Raw genomic sequence first — 14,262 nt, forward strand, 5'->3', positions numbered from 1 at the left:
CATTATGTTACATAAAAAAAATCCAGACAAAACCCCTATTCACACTTCTGTTCAGACTCATCTATAATTCAATCTACATAAGAACCTGAACACAATGAAATGGCTTTAACTAAGCCATTACACACACTACATCTATGCAAAAGACAGCTCATTTAAAAAACACTTCATAGAGTTGAAGGGTTGCCAGAAGTGAAGTTTACATGTTCCACTGACTGTTTGGAGATCAGGACAGTTTATGGGGACAGGAAAAGTGGAGCCAGTAAAGTTACTGTAACAGAGAGGAAGCAGGGAAGGAAAGGTAGTTGAAAGAATTATGAAATCTCAATTTCTGATACAAATAGCACTGGATGTTTCGAGTTCCATTCATAAAAATGAATCCCTTTTTCATAACACATTCATACCCAGATTAACTTTCATTACAATGAATGAGAAGATAATAGATAGGATGTAATGAAACTGGAGTATGCAGTTAAAAGAAAATTTTTAAAAAGGCCTTTCCAAAGAGATTTCAGGCTAAGGGGACAGGCATGGAACATCCAGCTATCTGGGGAACAACACAAGATCATACGTCATTTACCTCACCATAGCACGTATGTCTCTCACAAGTAGAAACCTCCTCTGAGCAAGAGACAACAAAGACATAAGGCTAAACGAATCCCACCACATATTTCATCTCTGTGCATTTATCCAGAGGCATCACTGTCCTTTAAAGCAAAATCATCATTAACCCAATTCAAGCGCCAACATCACTGAGACCTGAGCCTCAGCACTGAAATGCCAATACCAATCAACTACCAACAGAAATAAACCACAGACTTGATATTCACTATATTTGGGGAATATATCTGGAAAGTCCAACTGGCATCAATTTCAACAATACTTCATCAATGCTAATTCATACAGTACAGAAAAATAGTCATTTGCTGCCCCTGAGGAGGCATCCAAGTGGACTGAGATAGCTCTCAAAATCATTAAGAAGGAACAAACTGGATTCTCATCCACCAAACCTGAAGGATGTCTTCACCAAAGCTTCTGGGCTATCCAGCTGTGGCAATTCATCTGCCAAAATTTCCTCTGGGGGACGGGTGTCCTGGACAATCGTTGGCCGTGGCTTCTCCTTGACATTCCCAGTGAGACCATCAATGAAGGAGTTCCACAGACAGTTCTGTGACTTAGACCCTAAGAATAAAAGAGAAATGAATCACAGCTAACTGTGTGCTTATCATCACCACTCAAGATATACCAAGGAAGAGCAGGAGATGTAGATATCTCACATCACCACCGACATCACAGGGCTCCAAAAGATGCTTGGCAGGATATTTGTAGATAATCGAGGAACTTTTCATTTATTAGTGCTAGCAGAAGACAGGCTAGCATTAGATATATAGAATTATAGTTGTTCATTGTGGGCATCCGGTGTCAGTACAGAGGGATCAGCTCCACATGTTGGGTGGGACCACGTGCATTTATGAAGAAGTGTGTTCAATAATAGTACTGCCATATTACAGAACAGAGGAATTTTTAGACACAAGTCTCCCCTATGAGTTCAGCTTGCCTGAGACCAGGTTTTGACACACCATTCTAAGGAGATACCTATCCAAAGAGTACCCAGCTCTAGAAACTATAACTCACTATCAAGCTGTATTCTTCCACAATATCAAAATTTGAGAAAGGCTATTTTGCATACCGATTGACTGACAGTCTAGTCTGCAAACATGTCAGACATGCAAGTTATGTGTAAAAGGTAAACATCAGGTAAAGATGAATGATGTCATGGTGTAGAGTTGAATTGGCTGAAAGATGAATGTCAATATCACCATGCTAACTGTATGATGCTGTGATAAAAAGATCTCTTACAATTCAAAGAGATTAGAACTTTTGCTAGACCTCAGAGCCAGAATTAAAAATACACCTGAGGTCACTTAAGACTTAAGCCTAACTTACTGTGTACTCAGCCCGTTGTTTAACCTGCCTTGGAGAGAAAAAGATAATAACCAGCCTTACTTGCCTTGGATTTCCCATGTAATCAACTTTCTTAACCTAAGCTAAAGCATGACTGTGATCTTAACTCACACTCTCTTTCATGCCCCTGTCTCAGAGAGTGATGCGTATGTGTATGCATGTCATGAAAATCATTTGCTGAAAACAGAAAATAAAATAAAAACAGCCTTATAAAATTAATATCCATTATAAATGTTGGCTACAACATATGAATATTGCTTGATAAACAATGATGATTATAATATCGTTTGTTATCTGGGTCTGTTGGGGTCAGTTAGGGTCAGTGATTTAATCTCTTGTAAAATTCTGTAAACTGGTCCTTATTCCTTCCCCAATATGATACTTTCTGTGCTGTTTAATTAAAAAGAGAGCAAAGCCCTTTGTTAAAGACACCCACATAAGCACACATGCACACAAAGACACAGAGCCAGGAACAGATAGATCCACATGACAGCATTCATAGAGGCATAGATTCAGACTGATACAACAGACAGGGAACAACAAAAGACACATACAGGGAGAAAAAGTAAAGTTAAATCTGGGTTCACTCTTGGTTAAATTATATCAAGTAAAAGTGCTTAATGATTCTTTTTCAATATTGCAACACTGATTGGTGACTCTGAGTTTATTATTAATGTATTCAAGCCAATGCACTAATAAAACACAGCCCTGGCAGGATGTGACAAAAAATGTTCCTCTACCTCTTCTAGCTCTTCCATAACAATATGGAATCCCTGTCTATTAAGCATGGATGTAGCATCTGGAAACTCTGTGCTTCGACATCTGCCCTTCTGCCCCTTTATCATCCACCAACATCAACTTCCTCTTTACTGAGCTTTCATGTTCCTCGTCTCTATTTACTGCCCTAATAACCCCAACTCCCTAATCACCCAGGGGACAGGTCACATGGAGTTAAGGCTAAGCAACGCTTCTGCTCCATTGACCACAGAAATCACTCAGTCTGGCCAACCCTGTGACTGCTTCTGTGATCTTATTTCTTCCTCCCACAGAAACCCAAATCACAGTCCCCACTCACAGGAGCCTCTTCTCCTGCATCTGCCCCGTGATCCAATGTTTCCCCATATTGCCACATTGGTATCTATGAGTATAATGACAATTGTCTATACAATGTCAGTTCTTTCCTAATCTGTTGATTTCATCATTCTAAAAAAATAAATAAAAACTGTTAAAATACATAGACTAATCATGGGATAAATATCAGACATCTGAGTTGAGGAGCCTTTTACAAAATATCTGCCTAATATTCTTTAAAACTATCACAGTTACATAGCATGGAAAACCTGAGAAACTGCCATTGCCAAGAGGAGTATAATGGACATCGCTATACTATAACATGATTCTATGCAAAAAAAGATCTAAATACTATTTTTACTGCAGTTAATGAAAACATGTTAATATTGATTCATTATTTTTAAAATATATGTCATAGTAATGGAAGAGGATAATAACAGAAAAAACTAGCTGTGGCTTCTATGCAGTCTTCTTATATTATTTTATAATCTTTCTGTAAATTTAAGACTACTTTAAAACTAAAATTATTATAAAACTAAGTAAATAATTAAAATAGTAAGCCAATAAATAACTTCATGAGAAAAATCTTTAAGGAAATCTAGATTTTCCTCATTTATTTTACCTGAGAGCTAGATGCTTAGACAGTGACCATTAGCTCACACGGGTTATGCTCTTCACAAAAGAAAGATTTTTATATTTGCACCAAGACACTGTCAGGTGGTGCAGTCTTGCTCCTGAGAAATTGCATTCATCTGAGAAAGCTTGTCTTTTAACACTCCACCTATCAGAGGAAATGCTACTCTGATTCAACAAAGCCTCTTGATGGACCTTAAGTAATGTACTGGGAGGTGTCTGAGATACATCAGCTATGCCCATGCCATGACAGAAAGATAGAGAATAGGCATGTATTCTCACAGAGATATTTAGACCCTTGAGGACCCTAACCAGCCACCTGCAGCCCTTCACAGAAGAAATACTGGCTTGCTGTGTCTGAAGGATGTCTTTTGACATTAAGGTGAGAAGAATAGCACCCATCTGAGGGAAAGTGTCTTGTAAGGCTCCTTGAACCTTTATCAAGGACACCCATGACAGCAAATAGTTCTATTAATAACCATTGTCATCCATGGTGATCCCCTTAGAGTGTCTATTCTAACTGCTTTCATATCAGTCAAGAGCACATTAGGAACAGGAAACAGACTCACGTGCCTCTGAAATACAGAAGAGTTTTGAAGCCCTAACCATATATCTTAATATGATCTGGTTTATTAATGAAGACTGGTTCTATGTTAATTATATGTTAATGAGGCTCTGGCTCCAGGAGAAAGAACAAGAACAGCAGCTGCTACATAAAGGTCTTCCAATCAACTTCCTGGGCATTTTTCTCCATTCTTTCATTTTCTCATTCAATAAACATGCATTAAATTTCATCAGTGTGCCAGATCCCATTCCAGACCCTAACACAGAGAGATGAATGAGGAGTTACGGATGTGAAAGGAAGTATTGGAAATCTTCAGTGGATCCTATTTATAGCTCTGACCAGACTTCTTTTTAATTTACTGGTGTGTCTTTGTAGCTCTGACCACTAGCACTAAACAGAAAAACACCATTGCTAGAAAGCAAACAAGGTAAAACAGGAACCCAAAGAAGGTTCACCTACGCAGCCTCAGGGACCTGGAAGAGAAACAAGGAAACGTGACATAGGGCATGAGTCTAAGGCCAGAGCAGTGTAGCAGCCAATCGAAAAAAATACATGCAGCAGCTCCAAGGCGTAACAGACCCATGCATTGAGGCTGGGACAGAGATGGGGATGTTGTCTAGAGGAAAATCCAAAGGCTTCCTGGGCTCTTTATAAAGTTGCTAGAATAAAATGGTAATAGCCAAAAAATGAGCAAAGGGTGTTTTCGTAAGGTTGCGGTATCCTATCTATCTTTCAGGGAGGAAACTGGTACACTGCAGAGTGGGGCTAAAGGAAGGTCTCCACGAAAACACACAAAGGTATGCTATGTGTAAGCAAAATAGCAAAGCTTAAAATGCATAAATGACTAATTCTTAAGTATAAAAAAATGAATAAAAATTCATAATAGCTTTCTACCATTTTGGTGAATCAAAAGGATCATAAAATCTAAGCCATTCTCTGTCCAGGTCCTGAGGGGAGAAGCAGTGGTGCCTCCAAAAACTGCACCAACAGAGAGAGGCACAGTGACGAGTTTAAAGGCAGATACAGTTAAGATCGACAAAGAGGGCTCACCTAACTTTCATCAGCAACTCGCAGATCACCTGCCTTCCTCTCAAAAAAAAAAAAAAAAAAACAAGGAAACAATATAAACTATTCCCCAGCTTTCCTTGCTGCTGTAGCTAGCTTTGTATTGTAATTCTGCCCCAATTAAATATAATTGGAAATTCCCAAGGTTATCTCTTTCTCAACAAAAAGTTCAAATACTTAATACTTTAAATTTCCGTTCCCCTCGTTTCCCTTTGTTCCTTCTTCCAAAAAAGTGAAAATAGTATTTGAGCTGAGATCATCTTGTGAGAATGAGGTAATAAGCATTATAACAGAAGGCCACGTCTTGCAAGGGTAGTTTGGGAAAACAAAAGAATAAAGTAGAAAAAATTGGAAGTGATAGTTGATTAGGCACAGATGAAGAAGAAGAAAAGGTCAAGACAGAAGCACTTTCTTTCTGGACAGCCAGGTAGATAGAGGTGCCACCTGACAACTCTGGGGCAGAGCTGCTTTGATACTATAGTGAAGGAGTTCTCTGAAGGGTTGTCCTCCAAAAACAATTATGAAGCTTGAACATGAACATGGGAGTACAAGTGGAATATCTTCTCAGTAAACATTACCAAGACAGCTGTCATTAAGATGTTCACATTATGAAGTAGAATAAAAAAAGGCCTTTCTAACAAACACAAACAAAAAGTTAGAAAGCAAAATAACAAATAAACCTTTCAAGGGAACGTCAAAGCCCATTCTGGGGTATTCTAGCCATTTTCTCACTTCCACAAGCTACAGTTAAGTAGAACTTGGGCTCCATTCATCCATGAAGATTTAGCTGTAAGACCTCATCTAAGGTACCAACTCCAGGGAAGCTGGTGGTATATGAAAGCTATAGGATTGTTTTAAATTTCTCTCTTAATTTCCTTCAGAAGAGAAAGAGTAACAATGGCCTGTTTCCACTGAATACCAGGCAACACAAAATGGGGAGGCTTAGAAATCTGATGGCACCTAGAAGATGGCCACTGACTCAGTAAGGATCAACAGAAGAGGGATTTGTGCTTGTTCTTGGGAAAAGGGATGTGTGCCTGGGTCCCCTAGTACTTTCACACAGTGCTGAAGCATGTCACACTTCTGTTATGAATGTTTCAAAACACACAGAAAACCTCATGCTCTCCCTTGCCTTCAAGAGAACATGAAAATGCAGAAAACACAAGACAGCTACAGCTGGTTTAGGCTTTAGCCATTCTTTGGGAAAGTGAGCTGGGTTTCCCCTGTTCTTCATTTCCATCCCCTCCATAAACACTGTCAAAAGTGTTAGTTTTTGAAATTAGTAATGTTCGGTGGGTATCCTGCATAGTTTATCCAACCCACGTTAGCACCTCTTTAATTATCTTGAACCTATTTTATACCCATGAAATTAAAGAAAACAGATGGGTAACATGATTTTTGCCTACAGAAAAATAACCTTGTCAAATGAAATACAACTAATTACTTCCTTGCAGATACTGACAAGTCTTGACAGTTTAATGTCTATTAAGCAAATTCATTTCTGCTTTCCTGCTGGTCTTAATTATCTTTCTGCCTTAGGTTTCTTCTCTGTGCTGGATACCTACATCATCACTATGACAGATTATCTGACATAAGAACTTAAGGCAGAAAAGATCTGTTTTGGCTCATGGTTTTGTAGGGTTCATCCATTCCAACAGAGAAGGCACAGAAAAAAAATTATATTATGGTAAACAGGAAGAAGACAAAATGAAATATAGAAAGAGACTAGGGCAAGATATAGTTACATACCCCTCTTAGACTTGGAAGTAGTCATGAGGCAGTAATCCTAAATTGCATCTCATATAGGCTACAGAAAATTAGCACCTGTAATGAGGATGCTGGGAAATTAAAGCTTTTATTTCAGAAGGAAAATGACATAGGAAAAAAAATGGTGAAGGAAGAGAAGAGGCATGCAGCTCTCTCAGTATGAACATGTGATCACATTCAGTAGAAATTGAGAAGATGTTTGATGACTAATTTGATTTAGTAAAGGGTGGACTATTATTCGGAAAGAAAAACACAAAATAAAATGTGAGCAAAATTAGTTTAATTTTTTAAAGTAAAACATGTATTATAGGCAACATAGTAAAGAAGAATCAGGGATGGCCAAGTACATCACAGGAAACATAGTAAGAAAAGGACCAAGGATGGCAAAGTAAGTCTCAGAAAACACAGTAAGGAAAGTACCAGAGATGGGCAAGTATATCACAAGAAATGCTGTAAGAGGAGAAGCTGAGCTGGACAGATGCACTTGGCCACCAAGAGAGAATCCTACCTAACACAAAGAAATAAGGCCTTTTTGGTTCCACTCGTATATGCAAATGGGATGATTTCCATGAACCAGAGAAGCCCTAGGGTAAAACAGGGCACTTGGACCACATTCAAATCTTGAATTGCTTCTAACATGTAACTTTGGTCCAATTTCCTTTTAGAAAAGAGGTGGGGCAACAGCAGTGATCCCCACAAGCAGCAAAAGGTGGTAAAGGTAAAGCATGGAGCAAGAATGAAGCAAAGATATAGATACATCAGGGAGTTGCCATCGTTATGGAAATTTTCGAAAACAGTATTGTACTTTTCAAAAACAGTATTTTATATTCATATATATTTTATATTCATCTATTAGACATATCTCTCCCAGACAACTTAATAATGTCTCTGAGTTGCCCTATCTCAGTCTACCACCTCAGTTTTCAACTAACCCTGAGGAGAGGTCCTCCCATCTGAGGTGTTCTTTTCAAATATAAGTCAAGAAATGCAGACATTCACCTACGAACTCCCATCTTAGCGTCATACAGTCAAGGTAATTGTTATCTAGCCCTACTCAAAGGCCAGATACAGAACAACCAGGAGCATCTCTTATATTCCAGGATCCATTTCCTTTTTTAATATATATATTAAATATTATTAGTTACATTTTATTAATTCTGTATCCCAGCTGCATCCCACTCCTTCATTCCCTCCCAATCCCGCCCTCTCTCCCTCATCTCCTCCCTGCCCCTTTCCAAGTCCACTGATTGGGGAGGACCTCCTCCCCTTTCATCTGACCCTGTTTTATCAGATATCTTCAGGACTGGCTGCTAAGTCTTCCTCTGTGGCCTAGCAGGACTGCTCCTCCCTTGGGGGATGGAGAGGTCAAAGAGCCTGCCATTGAGTTCCTGTCAGAAATAGTCCCTGTTTCCCTTACTAGGGAAAAACAATTGGTTACTGAGCTACCATGGGCTACATCCGAGCAGAGGTTCTGGGTTATATCCACACATGCTCCTTGGTGGAGTATCAGTCTCAGATACTGTGCCCAGATATATTTGGTCCTTGTGGAGCTCCCTATCCTCTCCACGTCATATTAACTCCCCCTTCTTTCATATGATTCCCTACACTCTGCCGAAGGTTTGGTTATGAGTCTTAGTATCTGCTTTGATATGTCCATCAGTGGAGGAATGGATACAGAAATTGTGGTATTTTTACACAATGGAATACTACTTAGCAATCAAAAATGAGGAAATCATGAAATTTGCAGGCAAATGGTGGGATTTAGAAACGATCATCCTGAGTGAGGTATCCCAGAAGCAGAAAGACACACATGGTATATACTCACTTACATAGACCTATAAGATATGATAAACATAATGAAATCTATATACCTAAAGAAGATAAACAAGAAAGAAGACCTGGGGTAAGATGATCAATCCTCACTTAAAAAGACAAATGGAATGGGCATTGGACATAGGAGAAAACAATTAACAAGACAGGAGCCTACCGCAGAGGGCCTCTGAAAGACTCTACCTAGCAGAATCCATTTCAAGCAGGCCAGATTAAGCCTGTTTATCCTGCCTCTCTTACTCCTTCCCAGAAAAAAAACACAAGGAGGCTCTTGTCCATAGATATCATCTTCCTCTGCCATTTGACCAACCTCAGTATTCCCTGTGTGGCCCCAGAGTATGAGGTACCCTCCTCTCTTCTCAAAGTGTCTGTGTCCATAACTATTTCCTTTTTAAAAACTTATTTTTCTTCATTAATTTATTTATTTAATCATTTTACAACCTGATCGCAGACCCCTCCCTTCTCTCTGTATGTCTTCTAGTGGTGTCTTTGACCCCTCTGTCTCCTGCAATCATTCCTCCCACTCTCTGCTGACCTCTTGAGTAAAACCATAATGTAATTAAAGGTATCAAAAATAGGGTAAGTAGGGCTAGATTCTAGGAAGATCTTCAGAGGATTTATCATTTTCTGAATTAGCCCTCTGAGAAACAGGAGAAGCAGCATCTGTATCCAGGCTGCCATTGTCTGTGGGCAGGTGAGCCACTCAGGTAACTCCTTGGCTTCTATGGTTCATGCATGGACATGAGATAATTCCTCCATGGGTCAAGAATTTCTAGAGGGGGCTGGAGAGATGGCTCAGAGGTTAAGAAACTTGCTGTTCTTCCAAAGGTCCTGAGTTCAAGTCCCAGCAACAACATGGTGGCTCATAACCATCTATAGTAAGATCTGGTGTGCAGACAGAATGTTGTAGAAATAATAACCAAATCTTAAAAAAAAAAATTAAACAGAAAAGAATCCCTAGAGAAAAACTGAAAGAAAAGTGCTAAAAACAGGGCCCAGCAGAAGCAGAGCCAGGTCCAGTACATAGAGGTCCACAGTTTTGCATCCTAGAATATAGTCAGATCCTCCCTGTTACTCTGGTCTTCCCTAAAAAGAGCACAGTGGGTCTCCACACTGCGTTATCCAAGCTCAGTCTGGTGGGAACTTTTTGGACATCTCTGAGAGAGTGGAAGCAACTGCTCCTCTGTCATGAACGTGGGCAGAACAGTCTCCAGGGGCACTGGATGGAAAGTCGTCTCTGACGAAAATGAGAACTAAAACTTCCCCCACTCCAATTTATTTTAAGCTGATTTTTAAAGCATGAAATGCTTCTGACTAAATAGAGGCAAAAATACAGAAACAAAATCACATGGATCTTTTCCAATAATATTAAAAGCACTGTGAGGGAAACCACAGGTAAAATAAGCCTTCAGGATACCAAAAATAGTGTGGCTCAGGTGCAGGAGGCAAGCAGCTCCATGGTGCCCACTCCATCTCATCTGCTCTTCCTGCCCCAACACCCAGTTGCGTGCTCCTCAGTTCAGTACCTACTCATCCTCCTGTGCTCTCCTCTGTGCCCCTGCCATAAATCCTTTCACTTACTTCACAATGACAGCTTTTCCTGTAGCCCATAGCCCTGCCAGACTGACTGTAAATCCACTTGACTCATAAACTCCATTAGCAGTTACCTGTAGCCTTAAGCACAGTAAGAGCCGTCAGATTCTGATGTGACACCATCCCATACTCTATATGCTAGGGTGGGAACTGCCTTAGTGACCCTCGGAGGATTGCTTGCTCAAGTCACTGTTGAACATTAGCATGCTACAGTCTCCAAGAGACTGAATAACCTAGATCTCAGAATGAGGGAGAAAAAAACTGACCATTTTAACCCAAAATTTTCACTTTCCTCATCCCGGGTTCTGTGAGATATAGCATGGTGTTTACATTTTCACAGAAGAGCAAACATAGACACATAGTGTCTATCAAGAAAATGGTCTATGCTTCAGAAAGTCATTTACAAAGAGAACAAGGTTCGATGGGCAGATCCTTGACTCAAGCCTTGAGGAAATAGTTTATAGCTTTAGAGAAGGGTGTGCACCTACAGAGAGGAGGAACCATGCAGGGCAAGTTTGATGGGCTAGGAACAGACATGGGTGGAAGCAAAGGAGAAGAATCAAAATCAGGAGTAACCACAGATTCCTTTTTGTCCTGTACATAACAGAGGCAGCCTAATAAACAATCCAGAGAAGGGAGCCAAAGGTAATATGGTGATTCCATTTAATTCTGACAAGGGACTTTCAAATTGGTTCTGAGTAAACAATGTATAAAATCTCTGTTGGCAGGGACTGAGAATTTGGAGACTTGCAACGTGCAAAGAAGGAAGGAAATTTAATTCCCCAGAAAGAGGATGAAAAATACCTCAGTGGTCCCCAAAGGATATGAATTTGTATCCATCCTCTCCCTGGGATAAAGTTCCTCTCTGGGATTTTACTCATTAAAACTGAAGGGATAGTACAGAAAGCAGGAAAAAGAAAAGCAATGTGAAAGTGCTGAGCCCCTGGACTCTACCAAACTCCTACAGGTTTGCCCAGAAATCTGTAACACCCACCCAGCAAATCCCTGGTCGAGCTTTGTTGTTTAAATCAATTTAAGTAAGCCTACTTAGGAGCTTCTTTATAGCATTTGTGTACTTTTTCAATTGACCTCCTTCCCACTTGCCTCCCTGTCCCCTGCCTCCCTCTTGCTGTTCCCTTGCCTTCATCCCTAACCACCTTCCATCTGCTGACATATTCCAGTATTCCATTATCCTCCCTGTTCCATCCCTTTTCCTTAAGATCTCTTCATCTCTTCATATTGTCTTCTTTCTAGTTTCATAGCCACACACACACACAGATGATCATACACAAAATCTAGGCTCCACTAGCCCTGCTGCAACTTGATGTCACAGGGTGGGTTGGCACCCCTCAAAGAAGGAGAGGTCAAGTGGGGGGAGAGAGTGGGACAATGGGACTGGGAGGAAAGAAGGGAGGTTGTAAAGAGATAAAATAATAAAAAAAAATTAATGAACAAAATCTGCTCCATATATGGCAGAAACGTGGCATTTTTCTTTGAGTCCAAATTATTTTATTATAATGACGTCTAGTTCCATCCATTTTTTGAAAATGTGAACATTTTATTTTTCTTATTTTTCATATGGATAAAATATCACTATGTGTATGTACCACATTTCACCATTTATCTATTGAAAGACATTTAAGGTGGTTCTATTTTTCATCTACTATGAATCCTGCAATCGTTGACATAGATGTACAAATCTCTCTGTAGGGGACACAGGTGCTATAAAAGAAGAAATTCAGAAAATAGATGAGGGGACTTAAACTGGGGAGGGGGAAAGTGAGGAATGGGAAAGATGTAAACAGCACTCATATGTGAAATTCTTTAAAAGTAAAAATTAAAAATTAAAAAGAAATGTCTCTGTGGCAGGCTATAGTTTTTCAGGAACATAACCAGGAGTGGTATAACGGGGTCATACATAGGACTACTTATTTTTTTAACATCTATATTAATTTCTATAATGACTGCAATTGTTTATTTTTCCCAGTGTATGTGGGCTCCTCTTTCTCCCCATTGTCACCAGCATTTGCTGTCATTTGATTTTCTGATGACAACCACTCTAGCAGAGGTGATGTGGGATCTCAAGGCAGTTTTACTGTGTCTCCCTGATAGCTGTGGAGGTTGAACATGTTTTCAGATATTTTTTGGCCAGTTGTATCTTTTCTTTTGAAAGCTTTCTATCCAGCTCAATATTCCATTTACTTACAGGAAAGTTTTTTTTTTTCTACGATTTAATTTAGGCAGTTTTTCGTGTATTCTAGATATTAACCCACTGTCTGACATATGGTGGGCAAATTTTCTTTCCCCATTTTGTAGGCTGTTCTTAACAGCAGTTGTTTTCTTTGGTGTATAAAATCATTTTAATTTCACTTAATTCTGCTTGTCAATTCCAGAAATTACTTCCTGTGCTATTAGTATCCTTTTCAGAAAGTCCCTGCCTCATTATAGATCTTGACATTTTTTTATGTGTTTGTTTGTTGTTTCATATTTTCTCTGCCAGTTTCCAACTTTAAGACTCACATCAAGGCCTTTGAACCATTTAGAACAGATTTTTGGCAGAGTGAAAGATCTATCCAGTTTTAACAATGTTATGTTTTAAAGAAGCTATCATTTACTGAAGTATGTTTCTTACACTATTGTCAAAAATTAGGCAGCAAGAAGATATCGTGCTCTTGTTATGCCCGAATCGCAAGACACCAAAAGACCACCACCAGGAGCCGAGTACGCTGCAAAACACATAAGGATCTTTTTAATTGTATGCTTGTTCAAACATGAGATGCAAACGCACTGTGGAAGCTCCCCCGCTCCCCTACCCCTGTCTAGGGAAGCAAGATTTTTATGGGGCAAAACCGCAAGCAGGGACTTACATGCTTTGGCAGTACATGATTAGGTAAGGGAAATTGACTTTTGATTTTTTTTAATTTTTTATTAATTACACTTTATTCATTTTGTATCCCCCCATAAGCCCCTCCCTCCTCCCCTCCCGATCCCACCCTCCCTCCCCTTTCTGCATGCATGCCACTCCCCAAGTCCACTGATAGGGGAGGTTCTCCTCTCCTTTCTGATCTTAGTCTATCAGTTCTCATCAAAAGTGGCTGCATTGTCCTCTTCTGTGGCCTGGTAAGGCTGCTTCCCCCTCAGGGGGAAGTGATCAACGAGCAGGCCAATCAGATCATGTCAGAGGCAGTCCCTCTTCCCATTACTATGTAACCCACTTGGACACTGAACTGCCATGGGCTACACCTGTGCAGACTTTTGAAATGATTGGTCCACTTTAGGTGCCAAGACTCCAAACAGTTCTGGCCTGGTCATATGGGCCAGTTTCCTAGTAAAGGTATTCGTGGGGAGGAAAGAATGCAGTAAGTCTAGTTCTTTCCCTCAGGGCATTAAGACTAGTTCTTCCCTGAAGGTAGCTAGACATGTCTCCACCTACCTAGCCTTCGTTCAGGCTTCTGCTTTAAACTTTAAAACAATGCCCACTGATTTTTAAGTCTTTGGTCTCTCACTCTTGAGACACAGGACTCAGGACCCTGAGCTGGACCTGACCTGAATGCCTCCTCCCTGAAGACTAGATTTCATGGTACCAAAAGGCATCTGGGAAGCTTGCAAAGGAGGGAAGCAACCAACATCCTGTCCAGTTATGTGCCTATAACTACAACAACCAGCATGGCAAGATCACCCCAAAGGTGCAGTAGTGGTATGTATACCTTGGTGGTAACCAACTCCTCACTCAAGATCCACTCAACCAAAGATAAAATGTGCCTGGTACTAAAAAC

General features: G+C 40.0%; 1 protein-coding gene across 1 annotated transcript in view; it reads right to left on the reverse strand.

Moving 5' to 3' along the window:
- The window catches only part of Pde1c (phosphodiesterase 1C), a 547,140-nt gene that overhangs the window by 331,772 nt on the left and 201,106 nt on the right, over positions 1-14,262 (reverse strand). Inside the window, exon 4 of the mRNA XM_055611822.1 lies at positions 1,008-1,179. Coding sequence (XP_055467797.1) covers positions 1,008-1,179 — 172 coding nt within the window. The remainder of the gene's footprint in view (positions 1-1,007; positions 1,180-14,262) is intronic.

Source organism: Psammomys obesus, unplaced genomic scaffold (assembly GCF_907164565.1).
Source record: "Psammomys obesus unplaced genomic scaffold, mPsaObe1.curated_primary_1811, whole genome shotgun sequence".
Classification (NCBI taxonomy): domain Eukaryota; kingdom Metazoa; phylum Chordata; class Mammalia; order Rodentia; family Muridae; genus Psammomys; species Psammomys obesus.